The sequence below is a fragment of the Maylandia zebra genome, linkage group LG14 (assembly GCF_041146795.1).
Source record: "Maylandia zebra isolate NMK-2024a linkage group LG14, Mzebra_GT3a, whole genome shotgun sequence".
Classification (NCBI taxonomy): domain Eukaryota; kingdom Metazoa; phylum Chordata; class Actinopteri; order Cichliformes; family Cichlidae; genus Maylandia; species Maylandia zebra.
Window position 1 is genome coordinate 1326295 of NC_135180.1, and position 23811 is coordinate 1350105.

The 23811-nt window shown below is 41.3% G+C and overlaps 1 protein-coding gene across 1 annotated transcript; it reads left to right on the forward strand.

Moving 5' to 3' along the window:
- Nucleotides 1-1954: 1954 nt before the first annotated feature.
- LOC101485762 (carotenoid-cleaving dioxygenase, mitochondrial) lies at nucleotides 1955-23796 on the forward strand. Its single transcript, XM_014407703.3, has 13 exons — nucleotides 1955-2017; nucleotides 3989-4110; nucleotides 4201-4399; nucleotides 4487-4698; nucleotides 4777-4889; nucleotides 5015-5117; nucleotides 5193-5321; nucleotides 5528-5688; nucleotides 19308-19475; nucleotides 20548-20685; nucleotides 20920-21102; nucleotides 23381-23491; nucleotides 23654-23796. The coding sequence occupies exons 2-13, from the start codon at nucleotides 4074-4076 to the stop codon at nucleotides 23768-23770; spliced, it is 1671 nt and encodes a 556-aa protein (XP_014263189.3). The 5' UTR covers nucleotides 1955-2017; nucleotides 3989-4073; the 3' UTR covers nucleotides 23771-23796.
- Nucleotides 23797-23811: the final 15 nt, after the last annotated feature.

A 23811-nucleotide genomic window follows, 5' to 3' on the forward strand; every position in this document is an offset into this window, starting at 1 on the left:
TATTGCGCTAGCTTACACGGTTCAGGTTCTACAGGGATTTAAAAATAGTTACACAAAACGGAGCGTGCTGCTCTGACCGGCTTTAAAGGGTTAACAATAACAATGTATTGAATAATGACTTTAAAAAATAATATAAAATAGTGTGCAACACCACTGAAGTTTTTTTTACCTCTCTTTTCAACCAACAGCAGTCACTCTCCTCTCCAAATAACTTCTGCTTAGCTTTCCGAGCTTCCCCCGGGTCCTCTTAATCAGCGGTCTCCAACCTTTTTTGCGCCACGGACGGTTTATGCCCGACAATATTTTCACGGACCGGCCTTTAAGGTGTCGCGGATAAATGAGGGAGGGGCTAATAATCGACTCAGTCATTTTTAATGATCGTTGAAATTCCAGATCGTAATCGTGATTAAAATTCGATTAATTGAGCAGCCCTAGTTATACACGTTGTCATTAACGTGGCTTCACTCCACATCAGCCACGCCGCTTTGCTAGCTAAAACACCGGTGTTGGCACATAAGGACGCTGTCATAGCCTGTCAACGACGTTGATTAGCTGCGCATGTACGTGAATGTGAATCGCGTGATTGGCTGGACTATGGGATAAGGTTATATACATACATAATACATAATAAATGTTTTAGTGTGTTAGTACAGGTGGCTACGGAACTGGATCAACGTCCTCCACAAGCACAGCGGCTGGAGCAAAATGATAGATTAACATAATTGGAACCAACTCCATGTACTGTACATCTTAACCTGAAGAACAAGCTTTGAGGACAATCAATCTCCCTGAAGACAAAAGGCAGTACGAGAGGAACTGCGTTGACTTCAAGAGTCAACAAGGTGAACAGACAGCAACACTGCCCTAAACCTTAAAGGGTTCAGCAGCATGTACAAATACCATCGTGGATGGAAGCATGCACTCCCAATCACAAGCTGGGAGGTTCACCAGCCACATCACTGTGTGAATGGAATTGAGAAGACTGTCTGAGTTTCACATTTGCCATACTGGGAGTTGAAATGGCAAAGGAAGAGACTGAAAAGAGTGAAAGACAAAAGGCAAAGCTGAAGAAGAACGGCCCACTGGGCCTCTGACACGCCACAACCGTGAACTGCTGCAGATGCAGGAGAGAGACAGAAGCTGTGAGAAGTGGGAAGAGAGCATAGAGAAAAAATGAAGTCTGTTGTTGTTAATGTGAGAACACATGGTAATTGGGTTGGAAAACTGTCTTGTCGAGGCAGATTAAAAGGATCGCAACAAAGGTAAAAATAAAATGCACACAAACACACATAAACAGAGAAATGTGAAGGAAAGGCAGCTTTAAGTACATGCTCTGCTGAATCTGCAGCTCCACTGCACACACATCCATTAAACCTGCCTACTAACACACACACATGCAATGAAGATCAGCTTGTTGTCTCTCATCAGTGTTAAAATAGTGTAAATTTAACAGACACTTGTTATCAAATGCTGAGTGTATCCACTGCTCTTCAGGTTGCAGGACAACCGTTTAACTTTTGTGAAAGGAAAAAAAAAAGACAATACAAGACAATACATTTCGTTTTTAATATGGTAAATTGTGATATGCTTTCTGATTGATTGGAGCAACACAAGTAATTTACTGTATGAAGTAAATTCTCTTTTGTGATAATATTTTGAACTTGCATTCCTGTTGTCCTGTCAACTTAGTGGGTTATAAGCTGATATGCAAATTAGTTGATTGTTACAGGGAAAGATGACTCGATTATGAAACAAGTGAATAAGATGTAGCAGAGGGTTGAAATGAGTTCTGTGTTTCTGATGTATGGGTGAAGCTTGCACCCAGATACACACCTCTGAATACACAAGAACAAACTTGTTTTGTGAAATACATGACGACATGTTAATGAACAGAGGTAGTGACTCTTAAGTCTGATTTCAGACCATGTAAGCATCAGTTATTAATTAAAGCCAGAAGCAGTGACTGCGGCACTTCATGGCAGGTTCTAACCCCTACAGCATGTTGTTTCACCTCAAAGTAAGACATTTCCTGTGATTTTTCAGGCAGATTTTGGGGTTTTGTTTTAGTACCAGGCTGATTCTGCCAGTTAGGTTTGGGTTGTTTTCTTTTTGTAAGAGAAATACAGGTTTATATATATTTAGACATGTCCTGAACAAGGCCTAATATGTTTGTTTTTGTAACAGTGCACTTAGGAAAAAACCTGCCAGGTATCATCCCTCTGGGGTGATATTTTGTGTGTTGATGATTTAAAAGCAGGCCTGCAAGATTGGAAGTAAAAGTGCTATAAAATACTTTAATGAGAGCAAATACAAGGTGAGCTTCTTTAGATTACAACGGGCTTCTGAGGAAATTCACCTACCTAGGACACTGACCATATTAGATGGTAAGTCCTGTGTTTAAAAGGATTGTAGCAATTCAATCCATTTCAAAAGCGATAAGAATTGTTTTTATCTGCAGCTCCACTGCTAATGTTTTTTTCTCTGAGGGTCTTTGTGGAGGATTCGGCACAGACATGAGCGAAGATGAAGCAGGATGTGCAGTGAACACAGAACATCTTAGTGTTGGGCCCATTATCATATCACAGTTGAACTCACAGTGTGAAAAACAAGTGAGTGACATTACCTATGAAAAGTCACTGGTTACAGTAGTTTTAAATAAAAACATGGGATGATCCATGATTTGGGCAAATTATGGCAACAGTAGTGTTTCTAATGATTTTGGGAAATAAACTGCACATGGCACACGTGTGCATGTGGTGTTGGATGCCTTATTACTCCTATGACCCTACAGTTGTTTGCAAGTGTGAAGTTTGTATTTACTCACTGATTTTGGTTTCTAGGTAATTGTGGTGTGGATGCAGGCTCCAGGTGGAGCGAAGAGTTAGACCCACTAAACATGACATTAATACTAATTTTATTCTCTAACACAGGGTTTACTGGGCTGGAGTGAAGTTACTCCGGAGGAGAAGCCCTGATGTTATCTGAGAAATGATCTAACTAACCTTTTCCTTTTTGTTATTCTCCTAGTTCTGATGAGTTGACTCATGGGAGAGACCATGTGTCAAAAGGAGGGATTCCAGGTTTAACATGAAACCTGGAATCCCTGGTTTCACGTTAAACCATGATTTTTCCATGATAATTTTCCCATGGCTTTTTACTGTGATTTGTGGGATTAACGGTTCATGTACAGGTATTAAACCTCTACAAGGGGTACAGACATCTTCAGATAAGGTTTTGATGACCTATAAGTGAAGTTCACTGAACTGAAAGGAAAATGTGGATTGATGTTGGTTAATATGTTTTCCTCCTAGTAAGGAGCTACAGGTGCAGTACCTACTGCAGTACAGTAGGTTTTCTACATTGAAACTTTAAAAACATCATCTTCAAATGTAAAACTTAAAGCTGATTAACAGCAAATTTAAGAAAAGAGAATGCATTTAATATCAGGTGTCAGAATACAGGAAACCTACAAGTCTGCTAGCTTTGTGAGGAACTAAATGAACTTCCATCAGTGACACTCACAGTGTCCTTACTGAAACCAGAAAAAGCAGAGTCATCCTGTTCATGGCTGATTCTTTTGAGTACATTAGTGAAACATGATACGTGACAAGAACACAACAGACGCTCTTTGTTTTTGTGCTTAAGAAAAACCCAAATGTAAAAGACCCCTTTTAGAAAGAAAATATTTTTATATGCAGATTGATTATGTGCATCAGTTTAAAAAAAATCATCCCTCTAAGCCACTCATCCAAGTTCATCTGGTTTCACCATGCTATATATAACCATGCATATTAAGCTTAACTAAAAGAGTCAAAGGAATGATTTGAAAGACTGGACATGGTTATTTGCTGTTTTTTCCAGTCAGATAAAGTGATCATCTGTTACTGCTTACATTTTTGATTGCCATTTGCTTCTGTTTTGCACAGAGTTAAACAAGCATGAAATGTCTGACTGCATCCTCTTTTGCTGTTTCTATGGTACGTGTCAGAAGGACAGTATAAAATCAGGAGTCAGCGTACGAACCAGCAGCATCTCAGAAGAGAGACTAAGCTACAGAAGGCTTAACCACAGCCATGGATACTGTCAAACATCAGAAAAACAATACTTCAGGTAAACATTAAATGCTACTAGCTGCACACACTAACATTATTTTACTTAAATTATAACAATGTCCTTTCTGATTATGTTTTTTTCCAACAGCACTCAAAAAATCTAAGTCTGTGAAGAACATCAATCATTACACAAATGTACGCGGTCTGCCTTCTATCGAGAAGATTGTGAGCTCAGTGGAGGACACCCCCAGGCCCATCAGCACCCAGATCGTTGGTACAATCCCAGAATGGATCAAAGGAAACTTCCTGAGAAATGGGCCCGGAAAGTTTGAGATCGGAAACCACAAGTGAGTGCTGCGTCTTTGTGTGTTTATCCATTCGCTTCAGACATCATGAAGCTCACTCCCCTCTGCATTGCATCTATTTCTCTCCAGATTTAACCACTGGGTTGATGGCATGGCTCTCATGCACCAGTTCAAAATATCAAATGGGCAAGTGACTTACAAAAGCCGCTTCCTATCCAGCGACAGCTACCAGACCAACAAGGAGCACAACCGCATTGCTATATCTGAGTTTGGGACTGTAACCATGCCGGACCCCTGTAAAAATGTCTTCCAGCGCTTCCTGTCAAGATTTGAATCACACAGTGAGTATCTTGAAGACAAAGCAGCCTGTTGATGCACTTGCTATAGAATAAGTAATTCAAAGCTTTCTTTCCCTCTAGAGCCCACAGACAATGCCAACATGAGTTTTGTGACCTACAAAGGTGACTATTATGTCAGTACAGAAACCAACATCATGCACAAGGTGGACCCTGACACACTGGAGACTGAAAAGGTACCATGAGTGTAATGATATACGTGCAGCTTAAGTTTTAGTGGCACATGTATCAAACTGTAAAAGTAGGTATAGAAGCAATAAAAACTGCAAACCTTTTGTGCCATTGCATTTGTTTCTATTAGGTGGACTGGAGCAAATTCATTGCTGTGAATGGAGCCACAGCACACCCTCATACTGAGCCTGATGGTACGACATACAACATGGGAAATTCCTACACCTCGAAAGGTATTTAAGAAACATCAGATCCATTTCCACACTACAGGTTACGGATCAAAGATCTAACAGTATCTGGCATGACAGGATCATACTACAACATTATCCAAGTGCCACCAACCAAGAAAACAGAAGATGAAACCCTGGAGGGAGCCACAGTGCTGTGCTCGATTCCTTCAGTGGACAAGACCAAACCTTCATACTATCACAGCTTTGGTGAGCAAAAAGTCTCATGCAGTAAAGCATGCACATCTTGAATTTGGGAATAAAAAAAGCACAGGTATCACAATGGAGTGGTACTCTGAGTTGATGCATGGAATGAAAATGATTTAAATCATTGGTTTTCTTATAGTCCTATAGTCTTACTGGAGCTGAGTCCCGCTGCAAAGAATCATAAATAGAAACTTCTCATTTCGTTATAGCAATGTCTGAGAACTACGTGGTGTTCATTGAACAGCCCATCAAGCTGGACCTGCTGAAGATTATGACAGGCAAGCTACGAAGAAAAAGTATCAGTGATGGCTTATTCTGGGACCCCAAACTCAACACAATCTTCCATCTGATCCACAAACACACTGGGAAGGTAGGACTAACTCTAACAGAGTTTCTTTACTGCTTTTTGCCATTCTGTAACCAACTCTGTAAACCCATGTATTCACATACATCATAATCCCATGCACTGATCAGAAGTTGCCCTTGAATTTGCCCCACTCAGAGTATGGCTTAAATGTTCCACAAAGCACTTGGTCAATAGACTACAGCTCTGTGTGAACGTACAGTGGGGCAAAAAAGTATTTAGTCAGCCACCGATTGTGCAAGTTCCCCCACCTAAAATGATGACAGAGGTCAGTAATTTGCACCAGAGGTACACTTCAACTGTGAGAGACAGAATGTGAAAAAAAAAAAATCCATGAATCCACATGGTAGGATTCGTAAAGAATTTATTCGTAAATCAGGGTGGAAAATAAGTATTTGGTCAATAACAAAAATACAACTCAATACTTTGTAACATAACCTTTGTTGGCAATAACAGAGGTCAAACGTTTACTATAGGTCTTTACCAGGTTTGCACACACAGTAGCTGGTATTTTGGCCCATTCCTCCATGCAGATCTTCTCGAGAGCAGTGATGTTTTGGGGCTGTCGCCGAGCAACACGGACTTTCAACTCCCGCCACAGATTTTCTATGGGGTTGAGGTCTGGAGACTGGCTAGGCCACTCCAGGACTTTCAAATGCTTCTTACGGAGCCACTCCTTTGTTGCCCGGGCGGTGTGTTTTGGATCATTGTCATGTTGGAAGACCCAGCCTCGTTTCATCTTCAAAGTTCTCACTGATGGAAGGAGGTTTTGGCTCAAAATCTCACGATACATGGCCCCATTCATTCTGTCCTTAACACGGATCGGTCGTCCTGTCCCCTTGGCAGAAAAACAGCCCCATAGCATGATGTTTCCACCCCCATGCTTCACAGTAGGTATGGTGTTCTTGGGATGCAACTCAGTATTCTTCTTCCTCCAAACACAACGAGTTGAGTTTATACCAAAAAGTTCTACTTTGGTTTCATCTGACCACATGACATTCTCCCAATCCTCTGCTGTATCATCCATGTGCTCTCTGGCAAACTTCAGACGGGCCTGGACATGCACTGGCTTCAGCAGCGGAACACGTCTGGCACTGCGGGATTTGATTCCCTGCCATTGTAGTGTGTTACTGATGGTGACCTTTGTTACTTTGGTCCCAGCTCTCTGCAGGTCATTCACCAGGTCCCCCCATGTGGTTCTGGGATCTTTGCTCACCGTTCTCATGATCATTTTGACCCCACGGGATGAGATCTTGCGTGGAGCCCCAGATCGAGGGAGATTATCAGTGGTCTTGTATGTCTTCCATTTTCTGATGATTGCTCCCACAGTTGATTTTTTCACACCAAGCTGCTTGCCTATTGTAGATTCACTCTTCCCAGTCTGGTGCAGGTCTACAATACTTTTCCTGGTGTCCTTCGAAAGCTCTTTGGTCTTGGCCATGGCGGAGTTTGGAGTCTGACTGTTTGAGGCTGTGGACAGGTGTCTTTTATACAGATGATGAGTTCAAACAGGTGCCATTCATACAGGTAACGAGTGGAGGACAGAAAAGCTTCTTACAGAAGACGTTACAGGTCTGTGAGAGCCAGAGATTTTCCTTGTTTGAGGTGACCAAATACTTATTTTCCACCCTAATTTACGAATAAATTCTTTACAAATCCTACCATGTGGATTGATGGATTTTTTTTTCACATTCTGTCTCTCACAGTTGAAGTGTACCTCTGGTGCAAATTACTGACCTCTGTCATCATTTTAAGTGGGGGAACTTGCACAATTGGTGGCTGACTAAATACTTTTTTGCCCCACTGTACATAAAAAGTATTTTGAGTGCTCAAATTGAATAAATACCAATATAGATTCCATATTTAGCAAGAAGATGGAGTATAAAATTTTCAAACAAGGCGGGGGTCACGTGATGCGTCGAGCTGAGCAGACGTGAGTTTATGAGCTCTGCACTGGACAGCTGTAAAATATTGGTATTTTAGCTCATTTTTGCCAACAAGTTGCCTCAAATATCTATATAATGTCTCTAGACGAGTTTTTCGCACACCCTGGATCAAGCAAAAAGAGAGAAATGAGCAAACGTGGAGTCAAAGCAAAAGCTAGCAGTGACCTGGTAGCTAGCAATTGCCCCGAAAAGAAGACCATGTGCGACGCTGAGGATGCACTAAGTACACTGCGGGATGACGTGATTGTGGACAAGGTGACTTCTAACATATCTAAGTATATGGATATCAAGATATCCGAAGTCATAAAGCCAATAAACGAGCTCACTGAGAAATTTGACAATCTGATAGAAAGAATGGAAACAGTGGAGCAGCGGGTCTCGGACTTGGAAGATGTCACGGCTACAAATGAGCCACGTATTGCCGCTCTCGAGACCCAGCTTAAGAAGGCCATGGAGCGTCTGGAAAGCTTTGAGAATCAGAGCTGGCGGCAGAACATGAGGATTGTCGGGTTAAAGGAAGGCGCGGAGGGTAGAGCACCAGTGGAGTTTTTTAAAAAATGGATACCAGAAGTCCTGGGCCTTCAACAGGGTGCCATTACAGTCGACAGAGCCCATCGCACTGGACCACCTATGAGGCTTACCGGCACGGAGGGACCGCGTGCAGTACTGGTCCGGCTTCATTACTACACCGATACACAGAGGATTCTCCAGGCTGCCAGGGCTAAAGGTACCGTAAACACAGAGGCAGGAAAAGTATCCTTCTATCAGGATTTCTCCGCCGAGGTGGCTCGAAAGAGAAAGGAGTCGGCGAATGCGCGTAAAGCTCTCCGAGAGGCGGGGATCAAATATTCCTTCCTTTATCCAGCCATCATTAAAATATTTAACCCCGATGGCACCAGCATCTCCCTCGCGACCACCCAGGACGTCAAGGACTATGTGAGCAAATTGCCAAGACCTAAATAAACTGTTGGTGCACGACAGCGTCATTATAACGTAAGTTACAAACTCGAGGCTTACAGCATTATAGTATTGATAATGAGCTAAGGTATAGAGACTTTGATTTTTGACATAGACTCCAGTGCAGGGATGTTACGCGTTTGTGGCCCCCCACAGCTGTACTTTAGAGTAGGGTACATCTAGATGTGTAATTTATTTTTTGTTATTTTGTGTTATTTGTGTTGGGGAGGGTTGAGGCTTCCAGGCTTTGTGTTCAGGTTTTGCTGGGAACCAGTGTTCTTGTTTTATGCTCAATTATTTTGGTTAATAGGCTCAGACTGGTTAAATGTAGATTTGGTTAAATATGTAAACAGCACAATATATACATTACTTTTCCTATATGTCAGTTAAGATAAGTACTTGGAATGTTAAAGGGTCCAACAATGTGGTGAAAAAAAAGTCCATTTTAAATTCTCTGAAGAAAGATTTGACTCACATTGCTTTTTTGCAAGAAACCCATTTGACAGATGATGAACACAGAAAATACTGTAGAGAATGGGTTGGTCAAATTTTTTTCTCATCCTACTCCACAAATCAAAGGGGGGTTATTACCCTTATACACAAAAATCTTCCCTTCAACGTTATAGCCACTCACAAGGACAATGAAGGAAGATATATATTGGTTAAAGGGATGTTGCATGGGGAAACTGTTCTCCTAGGTAATATATATGCGCCGAATGCACAGGATGGCGAATTTTATACGGTATTATTTAGTCAATTAGTGGACATGGACTGTGCTAATATAATATTAGCGGGTGACTTTAACTGTGTTTTATGCCCTAAAATGGATAAATTTCCCCCACAATCTATCTTGACCAAAAACTCCAAAGCCCTTTGGCAAATTATAAATGAGCTTGACCTTATAGATGTCTGGCGACACTATAATCCACTATCTAAGGAGTACACTTTCCATTCTAACCCTCACTTGTCAGCATCTCGTATAGATTATATTTTTATGTCCAAGTGTATCAGTCAGTTAGTTCAGCAGGTAAATATTGGTCATATAGGTCTCTCTGACCATGCTCCTGTTGTCTTAACCATTCAACCCATGAGACATATTGAGCGCTCTAGGTCTTGGAAGATGAGCACACTGTCTCTTTTGGATGAGAAATTTATACATTTCATAACAGAGCAAACAACAGTATTCTTAGAAATAAATGATAAAGAGGAGATAGACACGAGAACTTTATGGGATAGCTATAAGGCTTACATGAGAGGGATGATTATTTCATACACAAGTCATAAAAGGAAGCAACGATTAATAAGGCAGTTAGAGATCGAGAATAATATCAAAAAGCTGGAGAAACAATACTATGTAACAAAATCAGCTGAAACATTAAGTGAGCTTAATATTGCCAGGACATCTTTGCGTAATTTGATAATGCGAAAGGCTGAAAGAGATGTCCTTCTTGCCAGACAACGGCTTTTTGAATCAGCTAGTAAGCCTAACCGCTTTCTGGCTCGTCTTGCAAGGAATACTCCATCAAGTTCCTTTATCACAGCTATTGTGGATGTGAATGGTGAAAGACAAGTAGGAAACCGTCAGATTAATGAGTGCTTCAGAGAATTCTATACAAACCTATATCAATCTGAGATGGACATAACAAGGCTTAACTCAGGCTTCTTCCTAAACGACTTAGTATTCCCTCAGCTTTCTGAAGATCAGGTAAGCCTGCTGGAGTCACCCATAACAATGATAGAGGTGGATAAAGCTATATCTGCACTCCAGTCAGGGAAATGTCCTGGGGCAGATGGTTTCCCAGTAGAATTTTTTAAGGTAATGAAAATGAAGTTAAATAGTTTATTATTAAGGGTTTTTAATAAAGCATTTGAAGAATCGAAACTCCCAGAATCTATGTACCAGGCTAATATAACATTGATAGCTGTTCTTGGAGTTAAAATTGGGGATAGACAACATAAAATTCTGCTTTATGCAGACGATATTCTTCTGACACTGACTGACCCGGTTAACTCTTTACCCGTTCTTATTAGGTGCATCAAGGATTTTGGTCTTATATCTGGATACAAAGTAAATTTTGATAAATCTGTTATAATGACTTTGTGTAGTGGAGGGGATAATGAACCTTTATATGTTAAACCCTTTCATTGGGCACCATCAGGTTTTGTATATTTGGGAGTTAAAGTTACACCAAATGTTGGACACTTATATAGAGAAAATATTAATGGAATGGTTCAAGATCTTCGGGAGATGCTGACAAGATGGAGATCACTTCCGATATCATTTTTGGGAAGAATAAATCTCATTAAAATGGTAATCCTACCGAAAATATTATATCCCACAGGCATGTTGTTTGCAATCTTGAAATCAGAAGATATTAAAGTAATTAACAAGGCTATGGTGTATTTCTTTTGGGCAGGAAGAAAACCCAAAATTAAATTGGAGACACTACAGTTACTGAAAGATCTGGGCGGGTGGGGAGTGCCAAACATAGAAAATTATGTCCTCTCAATACAAGCGAGGATTCTTTCTTCCTGGATACATGAACATTCTGATCTGCCATGGCTAAATATTGAGGAAGTATTATGTAAACCATCCTCACCTGTTAACTTCTTAGGGAAACGTCTAAATGACTTACCTCACGTAATAAAGCATAACCCACTGATATATAATGCTATGTGGACGTGGGGAAAACGGAGAAAAAATTTTAACAGTAGTCTTCCGTTTAATATCTTGTCAACGTTTATAAATAATCCAGACCTTCTGCCACAAAACATAGGGTCAAGCTTTGTGGGATGGCATAAAGTAGGTGTAAAGAGGTTTTATGACCTCTTTAAACATGGTGAGTTTAAATCATTTGAATCCTTGAAGTCCCAGTATTCTATGTCAAAGACTGAGTTTTATAAGTATTTGCAATTGAGAAATTATGTGTTAAAAAATGCTAAAACATTACGAATCTCAACTGCCTCTTTTCGGTTGGAGAAATTTTTTCTGGATAATAGGGAGCATAAACATTTTGTATCAAAGTTTTATTCCGAGATTTATGCCCTAATCGTGGATAAACTGGCATGGTTGAGAAAATCTTGGGGGACGCTGCTTAAATGTCAAATAGATATACAGGCATGGGACAAAATCTTGCTCCTTCCATCCAAAATCTCTGTTTGTAACCGATTTAAAGAACTGCAGTACAAAATTTTGCACAATGTGTATATTTCTCCATATATTTATAGTAAGTATAATATGGGAATATCTCCAAACTGTCTCAAGTGTAAGGTCAGAGTGGGCACTAGATTCCACTGCTTGTGGGAATGTGCTATTATTCAGTCATTTTGGAAAGAGGTCTGCGCCAATATTAGTACAGCCATTGGTCATCAGGTGACAGAAAACCCATTAATGTGTATATTGGGATATATTCCTGTCTCACTGGTACAACATGAGCATGTAATTCAGTCACTGTTAATGTTGGCCAGGAAAAGCATTATGTTGAGATGGGTGGGGGCTGAGCCTCCCTCAATTTCTCTATGGAAGTCGCTCATCATTGAAGTTATGACTCTGATCAGGATGGGACATTATATTGATGGGAGCTCCCGAATTTTTGTGGACAAATGGAAGAGACCACTGGAAGCACTGGGAGTAACCTATAAACTGGATCCTAGAGGACAACAGTTATGGACATAATGTTGTAATATTCTAGTGCTGTGTAGTGTTATTATTTTGGATGTGAACCAGTCTTATATTTGTTGGGGAAAAAAAGTTAAATAAAAGTTTAAAAAATGTCAAAAAAATAAAAATAAAAAATAAAAAAAATTTTCAAACAACATTAAGCTGCACCTATAAATTGCATGGGTGTAATTCATAAAGACACTCAAGTGCTTTTAAGTGGTGAGTAACACCAAAGAAATATAATTTCCCCCACCAAACAGAAGCCTAAAGTTTTTCTGAATACGTTATTCTAGGCTATATTATTTATTTAAGAAATGCTCCATATGTATTCGGGCACTTGTTAGTCAGTGCAAACAAATCTAACTCCAGTGCCCATATGGTGTCACAGAGCCCCAACAGCAGAATTTAAGTGGAAACTAAAACCTAAAAGACCGAAACTCTTAAAATATAACAGTAAATTAATTTACAGTGAAAATATTACAACTAAAGTTTTACAAATTTACGGCGATGATACTGGTTCCCAATGGACGGGTGTGGACAGGTTTGATATGGGAAACATGAACATCAATTCAAGTCAAAGTTTATTTATATACCACATTTTGAAACAACCTCTATTGACCAAAGTGCTGTGCAAGTTATATAAAATATACACTGTATAAAAACACTTGCTAAATTAACAATAAATATAAACAAAAAATCTAAAGTTTTATTTACTTGTTTTATTAATCAATCAAAGCTTTATTCGCCACATGCAGGTTGCCCTCCAGTGAAATGGGACACCCCCCCGAGCTTACGCACACACACAACACAGACATTACATGGGGATACAGGTCAGAGATCGGTAGCGTTACAGAAAAACACTGAAATGTACACTACAGTGGGAAACTACAAGAGGAAAAAAAGAGACCTCTACTCATGCTGTGCTTCCATGGTAGGACAGCATGAGAACAGGAAACAAAAAAAACTCCTCTGCACAAAAAAAGCACATATATGTCCACAGCACAACTTTGTGAAAGACATGACAAGCCATAGGATTGGGTGGGGGGTGAGGAGTAATCCGAAGCGAACACAGCAGTCGCCCTGTACAGCGCTACCATTCCAGCGCGGCACATAGACCCACCGTGTTCCCCCGCAGGAAACAAACATCGAAGGCGTTTGGAAAGAGAGGGGGATGAGTGTGTGCTTATCAGTGTAAGTGTATGTGTGTGCGTGTTCATAGTTCAGCTGAGACAGTGTCCTTCGCCCTGCTAGGCTAAGTAAACAGTCTACCAGCCAACCCAGGTGGCCTTGCATGGAATGGGAAGGAACAGACTCAACACAGTTGTTATCAGGGAGTGGTGTGACAGTCGTGCTTTAGCAGCGTTCAGGTCCCCAGGGCAAGCTCCAGCCTTGTGCATTCTTTTCTCACAGACTCTGTCCTGCTGAGAGAAACTGATGTTGATGACCGGGAATCTCTGGCTGTTAAGTTAGCCTTGGAGGAATAGCGACACTTGCTAGAGGGGGCAGAGCACTATTCATGAACTGGGCTTATAAGAATTTAAGATATCTCAGAACAGATAAAAAGGTTAAACGTCCAGCAGGCCTGCTGAGATTTATTCTTTGCATGCTTTACCTTCTCCATCTCCTACCACCCAGGGCCAAGGAACATCAAGCCTAATGCTCTCTCCCTCACCAGTTTGCCACCAGCATCAATTCCCCAGAGCGTGCCAGTATCCAGCTTGGTTCCTGTAAGGTTGGTGGCCTGGGGAATCAAAGACACCATCCGACACGGGGCAAGACCTCCCAGGAGGCAGTTCGTCCCTGCCTCCCCCTGCACCACGGTGCTCCATTGGAGTCACATGTCCAAGTTCTCATGTTATCCCGGCTTGAGTAGAACAATTTCCTTACTCAGTTCTCACTTTTGGTGGGATTCATTAGAAAGAGAAATGAAGGATTTTGTAGCTACTGGTTTAACAGAAAACGTTAAAATGCATGAAGTGATGGTGCTTTTTACTTCAGTGCGAACAGCTCATGAATTTCAAAGCAGTTCTACAGTCCAACACTGGTCTCTCAATCTCCCGTTGGAGAGCTGTGAGCTTCGCCATATTGCGTTCTGTGATGTTGTCATTTCTTGTGCTCAAGGAGCCGATTTCTGAGAACTCACGGCAGTGTGCCTCCCCAAGATGTCATCCAATTTGTGCCCAGAGATCTTATTCCGAGCGAGCCCTTCCGAGATGTATCCAGTCTGCAGTCAGAGATCTTATTCTGAGTATTCACAGCAGCCGTAGCCTCTCCAAGATCTTATCCGTGCTGACTCAATGAGCCCATTTTGAGAAACTCACGCCTCTCCCATCGTTCCAATCCCAGCGGGCAGCCTCGTGGGGGTTTGAACAGCCGGTTCTGCTTTCTTAATTCTTCGATAAGTCAGGGCCAAGCCAGCTCCGATCCGCCAGAACCCTGTTACCATGGTTCCGAATAGGTAGATAGCTTCAGCACTCAGGCTCACCCAAGCCCAGACTTCTCGTTGAGAAAGGGGTGTCAATTGCATTTAGGGACCAGTTGATCCAATCCATAATTCTTTTAGGTTTTAGAGAACAGACAGAGAGAGAATGTTCCAGGGAAAAGTAATAAAAAACACGAGACAAGACAAGGACATGAGGAGCTAAACAGGGAAGATAAGGGAGAGGAGAGGAGAAAAAGTGCGACCGCCTTCGCTGAGAGCCAAACGAAAAGAGAATTAATTGCATGAAAATCACAGTATTCTGTTCAACTAAACCTAAAAGCAAGCAAGAACAAATGGGTTTTCAAAGTGTTTTAAAATGATTGAGAGACTGGACAGCTCCAGTGTGAAAAGGTAAGTTATTGAAAGATTAGGAGCCACCACAGGCTCTATTGCCTCTGGTTATAAACCTGGATAACAGAATCTCCAGGAGCAGCTGGTTCGTGGACCTCAGACATTATGAATCTTCATATTTCTGGGAAAATTTAGGTAAACAGAAACAAGAGTGATCATGGGACAAATGAAATTTGGAGAGAACCTTTTTTGATTCAGTACATAATGGAATGCTGTTAGCGGACAACCACATCTTTTGACCTAGTTGGCAGGATGTATGTTTACAATTGGCCAGAGAAGCTTGGGCGGACTTTCAAAGGTGGCGGCAATGGCAAATATGGTGGAGGTCAGAAGGAACAGAGAGCTCACTTCCAGTTGTGTTTAAGACTGGTGGTTAATAGCCAGGGGAGGCCTCGAATGATGACAGCCTGGTGGCAGATGAAGTCATATTGTGAGGATACGCTATCTAGTATAGCTGAGAACTGTCTAGGATAGCTGAGTGGTTGGCGGAAGTGACACATCTGAGTGCAGTTCTTGATTTGCTAGCTCAGTTTGGCCGGTCTGCGGGTGGAAACCTTATGACAGTGACCTGGGGCTGCTTCACAGCATCTTCTGGGATGTGGTGAAGCCGGAAAAGCAGGGTCTGTGAGGACTGGCTGGACTCAAAAGCAGCGGTCTGAGTGGTCCTGCATTTGATTTAAAGCTGATCTGCAGCAATGGAGGTTGATCAAGCCTTGAAAGCTGGTGCTAATAATTCCCACAGGTGTTCCAACTTTTCTGGATTACTTACAGCCCCATCTGTCTGCATAAAACCAATGTTGGAACTAGGGGTAGGTTTTGATTATCGATTTTCCGATTTTAATTGATTCTAGCTTTAACCTCCTAAGACCCAAACTCTTCCACCCTTTGCATTTTTAATTTCTCTTTGATAATTGGGCATATTGGAGCCCGATGAATGTAAAAACAAAGAATCACCAGATTTTTTTTTTACCAGATTTTTGTTCCTAAGAAAAATGAGAGCCACGTATGAGGATATTCGTTTTAAATTTTGATGGAACAGTGGCAGTATAATGTCCTTGTAAGTGGATATCAGGCCCTTGTAGAGCAAAATTCAGTATTTTGGTCTAGACAACCCAAAATGCGATGTCCACATATGTGGACACCAGGTCCTAGGAGGTTAATAATGTGATATCGATTCATTAAAATCATAAATCGATTTTTAAATATAAATTTATTTTACCCGAAATGCCAGAATCTCAGGTTGAACCTTACAAAATTTCGACAACCACCAAACAGCTTAAACAGTAAATGAGAGCAGGTACACTGATTCTGCACAAAGACGTAAACACAAAGCGTGGACCCGCGGATCAGAATCAGTGAGCTGTCGGCTTTCAGCCCTGACGGCGTGTCCGTGTACGAGCACTCGGGTGAAAAAGCCAACAGCTCACAGATTCTGATTCATTGGCAGGTCCACGCTTTGTGTTTACATCTTTTTTTGCGCTCGATTCTGCTTGAAGCTGTAGGCTTTGTCTCTCTCCAAACAAATTTGACTGAACCAGTAGCAAAAGAAGATCCAAACTAAGCCTCACATTTCGCTTCACATAAACATCGTCATGAATTCTCTCTGACTTTTGCTGTTTTGCTTCCACCACAGTAAAATCACTTCCTGCAGAGCTCTCTGTCTCTCTCTGTACTTCGAGAATAAAAACCCTCTTTTCTGCATTATTCGCTTGCTTTACCACACACCAATCTACCGTTATGTACAGCGCTGTTGGCCGCTGTGTCTTTGTTTTTGTTTTTAATTTAACTGACTTCCGAGAACAAAGTCTAATTTCTGCTGTTCAATACTGAAGAAATTTTAACTTTTTTAAATTATGCAAAACTGCAAAACACTTGGCTGTGTCTCTAATAAAACCTCTAACTTTGCTCTGCTTCACTTCAGCAGCATCAGCTAATGTTTATATGTTGATTCATGGTTTTCTTCTGTTTTCGTTCTACTGCAGAAATTTTTTAAGGTGGTTATCTGCTATAAAAACACAGGCCAGGAAAATCTCCTTTGTGTTTTTCCTGTGTTTTATGCTCTGTTATGCTCTGTTACCAAAATGCTCCGGTACCTCTTGCCAGAGGTGAAGAGTGTGTGAGAGGGTTGTGTGGGGTCATCCACAATGCTGGTGGGTGCAACAAGTGTCTGTGATGGAGGGAAGAGGAGGCTTCGATGATCTTCTTAGCTGTTCTCACTATCCGTTGTAAGGTACTGTGATCCATAGGGTGCAGTTACCATACCAGACAGTGATGCAGCTCCTCAGGATGCTCCCAATAGTCCTCCTGTAGGTGGTGGTGAGAATGGCTGGTGGGAGATGGGCTTTTCTCAACTTCCGCAGGAAGTAGAGAGGCTGTTGGGCCTTCTTAGTTATGGAGCTGGTGTTGAGGGACCAAGAGAGGCTCTCTGCCAGGTGGACACCAAGGAATTTGGTGCTCTTGATGACCTCCACAGAGGATCCATTGATGTTAAGTGGACAGTGATCTCCTGAAGTCAACAATCATATCCTTTGTTTTGTCTACGTTCAGAGACAAGTTGTTGACTCTACACCAGTCTGTTAGTTCTTGTACCACCTCTCTGTACATTGACTCGTCGTTCTTGCGCATGAAACCCACCATAGTCATGTCATCAGTGAACTTGATGATGTGGTTCAAACTGTGCATCGCTGCACAGTCATAAGTCAGCAGAGTGAACAGCAGTGGGCTGAGCTCACAGCCCTGAGGGACTCCAGTGCTCAGTGTGGTTGTGTTAGAAGTGCTGTTACCGATCCGGACTGTCTGAGGTCTCTCCGTCAGAAAGTCCAGGATCCAGCCACGGAGGAAGGTGTTCTGGCCCAGCAGGCTCAGTTTAACAATCAGTTGCTAAGGAATGAGTGTGTTAAATGCTAAACTGAAATCTATGAACAGCATTCGTACATACATGTCTTTATTGTCCAGGTGGGTGAGGGCAAGACGTAGGGTGGTGGCGATGGCGTCATCTGTTGACCAGTTGGGGCGATAGGGGAACTGCTGTGGGTCCAGTGTGGGTAGCAGCCGGCTCTTAATGTGCCTCATGACGAGCCTCTCGAAGCACTTCTTCGCGATGGGTGTGAGTGCAATGGGATGGTGCAATTAATGCATTAACCCCAAGAAAGACAATGCAGTGGTTGCTAGTGTCAATCTTCCGAAATCATGCAAGCAGATTCATCCAGCTCACAAAGACGTACTGAAAACACCAAACAACACACTGGACAAAAAAATGTCACCCCCTACCTACTACATATATTTTTCTGAAGTGAAAAAACTGCAACATATCGCAGGGAAAATGTCACAGCTGAGGAATTTAGTGAAAGACTTTATACTTAGCTTTTAGGAGACGCACTAAGGCCAAGTGAATAAACACATTTTTCCATAAAGGTTCATTCATAAAGAATAATTTGCAGTAATGTAGCACAATGTAAAGGTGATTAGTGTCATAATTTTTCTTCAAGAGATATACTAAAAATAAAGATATCTTTGGACACAAAGATTCGTAGAAATGTGAAGACGTAAAAACACAACTTTATTGTTTTTGTCATTAAAAATCAATGAATAATCGTAACTAATGACTGAGATCTGAATACTGATCATAATAATTGTGATACTAGTTTTGGCCATAGTTGTCCAGCCCTACATTGTAGTATGAGTGAAACTTGCAAAAGGAATGCCAATTTCCACCTGACACCTGGTGCTCTGCTCTAGCCTGTAATATTAGTTCCTGATTGACCTTTACAGTAGCTACGCTTGTGAATGTTAGATAAAATGTTAGCTATGTTGTTTTTTCCTGTGTTTCACTGTGTTTAGAGTTAAGTAGTTCAGCTTTGGTTAAGTGTATCCGTTGCTTTCTTTGGTTGTGAGAGCTGTGACACCATGGGTGTAGTGGGTTGGAAACTTGTGTGAAGACCTGTGATGTGAAACCTCTCGTTATGACTATTAGAGATGATATCTGCTTTCCATAAATGTTGCAAATGCTAAAGTTTCAAGTGACGATTTCCATTTGAACATTTAGTAACTTAAGATGGTTTGTTACTTTTTTTTTTTTTTCCTATGCTGTGTTTTGGAACCATTAGAAAGGTGAAAAAACTCAGATTAATTTAAATATTAAGTAAAATTATTTTAATATGAACTATTATGTAATCAATGAATGTAAACAGTGCCACAGTGCATTTCCATTGTTGTTTTTGTGTTTCAGGTAAGCTCCCTCAAGTATCTTGCAAAGCCACTATCAACCTTCCATCAGATCAATGCATATGAGGAGGATGGATTCTTGATCATAGATTTGTGTGCATCAGATGATGGCCAGGCAATCACAAGCTACAACATCCAGAACATGCGTAAGTCTGGAGAAGCTCTTGATGAGGTAAGTTAGTTAAGTAAAGCTCATTACTAACTTTCCTGTGCAGTTTATGGAAAATGATTATGCTGTTTTTGGTTTATCTGAAGAAAAGATTGCTTGTTGAATAGGGCTGCCACGATTAGTCGGACTAGTCACGAATTAGTAGGATTTAAGAGTGTAATAACGGACTGAAACAGAAGATGGCAGCACTGCATGTACAAGGATGCCAGCTGCCGTAAAACCCCAAAGAAGAAGAAACTGTTCCAGAATTCATAGCGCGACCCATCGCGGCCCTGCTCAGTTTCCAACAATGGCAGCAGCTAGTTAGTTTTAATGTTACTCGTATTATTCTTTCTGGGTCACAAAATAAACGTTTAACATATTTTCAGGCGAGAATGTAGCTGTGTAAACCTCAAATATCTGCTCAGTTTATCAAGACACCACATATTTTCAAAAGCGCTCCGACGTTTTCGGAGACGTCTGTTACCCACTAGCTCGATAGCTAGCTGGGGGCAAGGCTCACTAGAGCCGTGAGAACACCGGACTCCCGGCAAATCGTTTTCAAACCCACCGCGGTCTTTCGCTACTCAGGTTAAACAAACACAAGTCACTTAAATAACTTAAAAATGTTGTTTGGCTTTTTTCAGTATTTTTCTTGTTGCTGAGTAAATCGGTTTGGCTGAGATTAAAGTTATAGTTTTTACACAGCTGAATAAACGTCAAGCAGACAGCTGATTATCAGAAGTGTGAGATGCTGGAGTATATACTCCGGTGTCCTGTTATATTTTAGATAGCAAGGAGCAGACGGCTGAGTTTATTAAGCTTCACTGAAACAATCTGCAAATTTCATTAAAATTTAATAGACTATCATCTTGTCTTTATTTTTAGTTAGCACATACCTTAAACACTTCAAGCTGTAAGCTAATGATAGTTATAAGAGCAGATGCTGCTGGTGCAATAAGCTGTATGCTGTACATCCAATGGATGATGATCTGATTAGTCGACTAATCGCAAAAATAATCGGTGACTAGTCGACTATCAACATAATCGTTTGTGGCAGCCCTATTGTTGAAGTTAACAAGATCTTCCTCGTCAGGTGTACAACACCTTGAGTAGAGCCTTCCCCCGGCGATTTGTGCTGCCTCTCAATGTGGGCCCTGACACACCCTATAACCAGAACTTGATTACCCTGCCGAACAGCATAGCTACTTCTGTAAGAATTGCCAAGAACAAGGTAGGGCAAACAGCATGATTAACATACATGTATCAACATGTTACTACTCCCATTCTTATAGTTTCAGTTTTTTATTGTAAATATCCCGCAAAAACAGGATTTTACAGTCTACAGTCTCTTCTATATAAACGCTTAATTGGACTTTGCTATTAAAATGTCAACATGTAGCACTTTCACTACCTGAATCTCAGTGATTACCTGTGTTGCTTTTTTTGTTTTTTTAAACCTGTGCAGGTGTTCTGTACTCATGAGGACCTGCATGGGGAGGATCTCCATGAATACGGAGGTCTGGAGTTTCCTCAGATCAACTATCACAAATTCAACACCCATCCCTACCGCTACTTCTATGGCTGTGGCTTTAGACACCTTGTAGGGGACACGCTGATTAAGATGGATCTCCACGGAAAACGCATGAAGGCACGTTGTTTTTTTTTTTTGTTTTTTTTTGGAAACGATGATTTATTGATTTTGTCAGAACAACACGAACAGCAACAAGTCAGCACAGCCAAGCACAAAAAAACAAAAAAAAAAAAAACAAAGCAAATGCAGGTATATGAGTTACCAGTACACACGCCTGGGACAAAATATGTAAAGCGTTTCACATTCGAAGTCAAGGGAAACAATAAATAAAAAAAAAAAAAAAAAAAAAGGGGGGGGGGAAAACACAGACATTAATCAGTGTGTTTAAAAACAAACTGCGAGTCCCCTTTATGTAATAGCACAGTAAGGTCATGAGGTAGGTGATCAAGCAGAGGCTGCCATATGCTACAGAATGCATTACAATTGCCCTTTATGATGGCACTGAGGCGCTCCATCGGCAGCACCCTGAGCAGTTCTCTGTACCACTGTGTAACAGTAGGGGGCCGTCTCTGAATCCATTGAAACAGTACACATCGCCTCGCCAAATGTAAAAGTTTACTTAACAAAAGCATCTGTACAGATGACAGAGAGAGCCCTTCTATAGATAGACCCAGAACGAACAGCATAGGGTTCAGTGGGATCGTTCGGTGGAAAATAGAGCAAAGCTCTATAGCAATATTCTTCCAAAATCTAGTAATCAAAGGACATTGCCATATGCAGTGGTAATAGGTCCCTACAGCCGTATTGCACTTCACACAAAGAGCAGAGATCTGAGGGTGAATTTTATTTAGGAACTCCGGCGTACGCTGTAGTCTATGTAAGATTCTGTACTGGCTTTCCTTTAGTCTGTTACAGGGAAACAATTTCATGGCAGATCTGAAAGTTTTGGACCATGCTTCCGCACCAACCTGAGCTTCGAGGTCGGTTTCCCACCGAACCCTGGCCTTATCAGTGGTTATAAAGTTCAAAGACAACAATTTCCCATAACAAAGAGAAATAAATTTCTTTTTTGTAGTCATTTCCTCGTTAACTTTGAGAAGAAAGCTTTCAACAGGGTTCAAAACTGGTTGATTGGCTGGAAATTTAAGGGAGTTCACATAATGCCTTACTTGCAGGAATCCAAAGAAGTGTTTCTGTGGTAAATTATACTTAACTTGAACTTGATTAAAGGCCATAAAACTACCCCTTTCGAACAGATCACAAATAAATCTTATACTTTTAGAATACCAATCATCAAATATATTAATGCCAATACCCGGGGGGAAAGCTTTATTCCTAGTTAGAGGCTGCAGTGCACTAGAGAAACCTCTTCTTCCGACGTGGGCAGTAATATTACGCCAAACCTTTAAAGTGGGCATCAAGACGGAATTAGTTCTGACACCAAGAGGGAGGTCCGCCAGGCCAGTGGATAAGAGACTAAGAGGTGAGAGAGGGTCACAACACCAGGCATCTACCGATGGTTCGCCCCGGTGAAGGAAGGAATGTAACCACCCTGAGATTATTTGTGCATGACAAGCCCAGTAGTAATATAAAAAGTTAGGCAGTGCCTGACCCCCCTCATCCGTGGGCAGTTGTAAAATCTGTATCTTTAGTCTAGATTTCTTCCCACGCCATATGAATTTAGAAAGACATCCCTCAATCTCTATGAATGTTTTTCTGTTGATCCTGAGAGGCAACATTTGAATGGGGTATAATATTCTGGGTAGCACATTCATCTTAATTAAACTTATTCTACCCGTCCAAGACAGGGGGAGGTCAAACCACCTATTGAGGTCATTCTTGATTGAGGCCACAATCGGCTTGAAGTTCAACTTGTACAACTCCGCTGAGGCACGTTGTTTTATTGGAGCAAAGAAAAGAGAGCTCGCATTTCCAATCTGTGGAACAAATTAACCCCCACAACTGAAATCAACAGTTTCCAGATAGAAACAGATATAATTGTTTCTATTTTAGTTCATTCACAGAGAGCGCAACTCACCCCAAAGGGGAAAGGGTATATTAAAGTGTTTTATGCTGATGTCAGCCTTGGTAATATAGAAATCTAGTGTAGTATATTACTGTATGTATATGTAGTAACTTTTTGTGTCATTGTGAAATTATATAATGTTGTATTGAAAAACAACAGGCCTTAGTTATATACCATGCCTCAGGGGACCCCTGGTATATAACTAGTATATGACTGAAGACAATCCATAAAAATTGTGGGTAATATGGAGTTAACAAACAGTAAACAAAGTTAGAGAGGACTGTCCCACAGGTATTGAGATAGCATTGTTATTGTGATTTTTCTTTTATCATCATGAATGTGATATTGTGTGTAAATGTTCCCTCACAGGTGTGGGAACATCCTGGTCAGTATCCATCTGAGCCGGTCTTTGTTCCCTCTCCTAATGCTACAGAGGAGGATGATGGTGTCATCATGTCTGTGGTCATCACTCCAGACGAGGTTAGTCAGGCTCAGCCATTTTGGACGGGGTACTCTTTATAGATACAGTTTCCTCATACAAATGTAAAACATGGCTGAGCACGAGCTTGGACATCGTGCCATTGTGTTTTCTACACTGTCTTGTACACCAAGTATTTCTTTACCCATGTCTGTTCTCTCCAGGACAAGAGTACATTCTTTCTGGTGTTAGATGCCAAGACATTCGAGGAGCTGGGCAGGGCGGTGGTACCTGTCAACATCCCCTATGGCTTCCACGGGACATTCAATGCCACGGCTTAGACGTCTGATGGATGTACATGTGACTTCACAGGGACACACCT

What these genes read in the sequence shown, in the direction of transcription:
- LOC101485762 (XM_014407703.3), top strand. Translation starts at nt 4,074, where the DNA reads ATGGATACTGTCAAACATCAGAAAAACAATACTTCAG. An exon ending in TTTGAGATCGGAAACCACAA is followed by an intron (nt 4,400 to 4,486) that starts GTGAGTGCTGCG and finishes ATTTCTCTCCAG; the next exon opens with ATTTAACCACTGGGTTGATG. An exon ending in TAAGAATTGCCAAGAACAAG is followed by an intron (nt 20,686 to 20,919) that starts GTAGGGCAAACA and finishes AAACCTGTGCAG; the next exon opens with GTGTTCTGTACTCATGAGGA.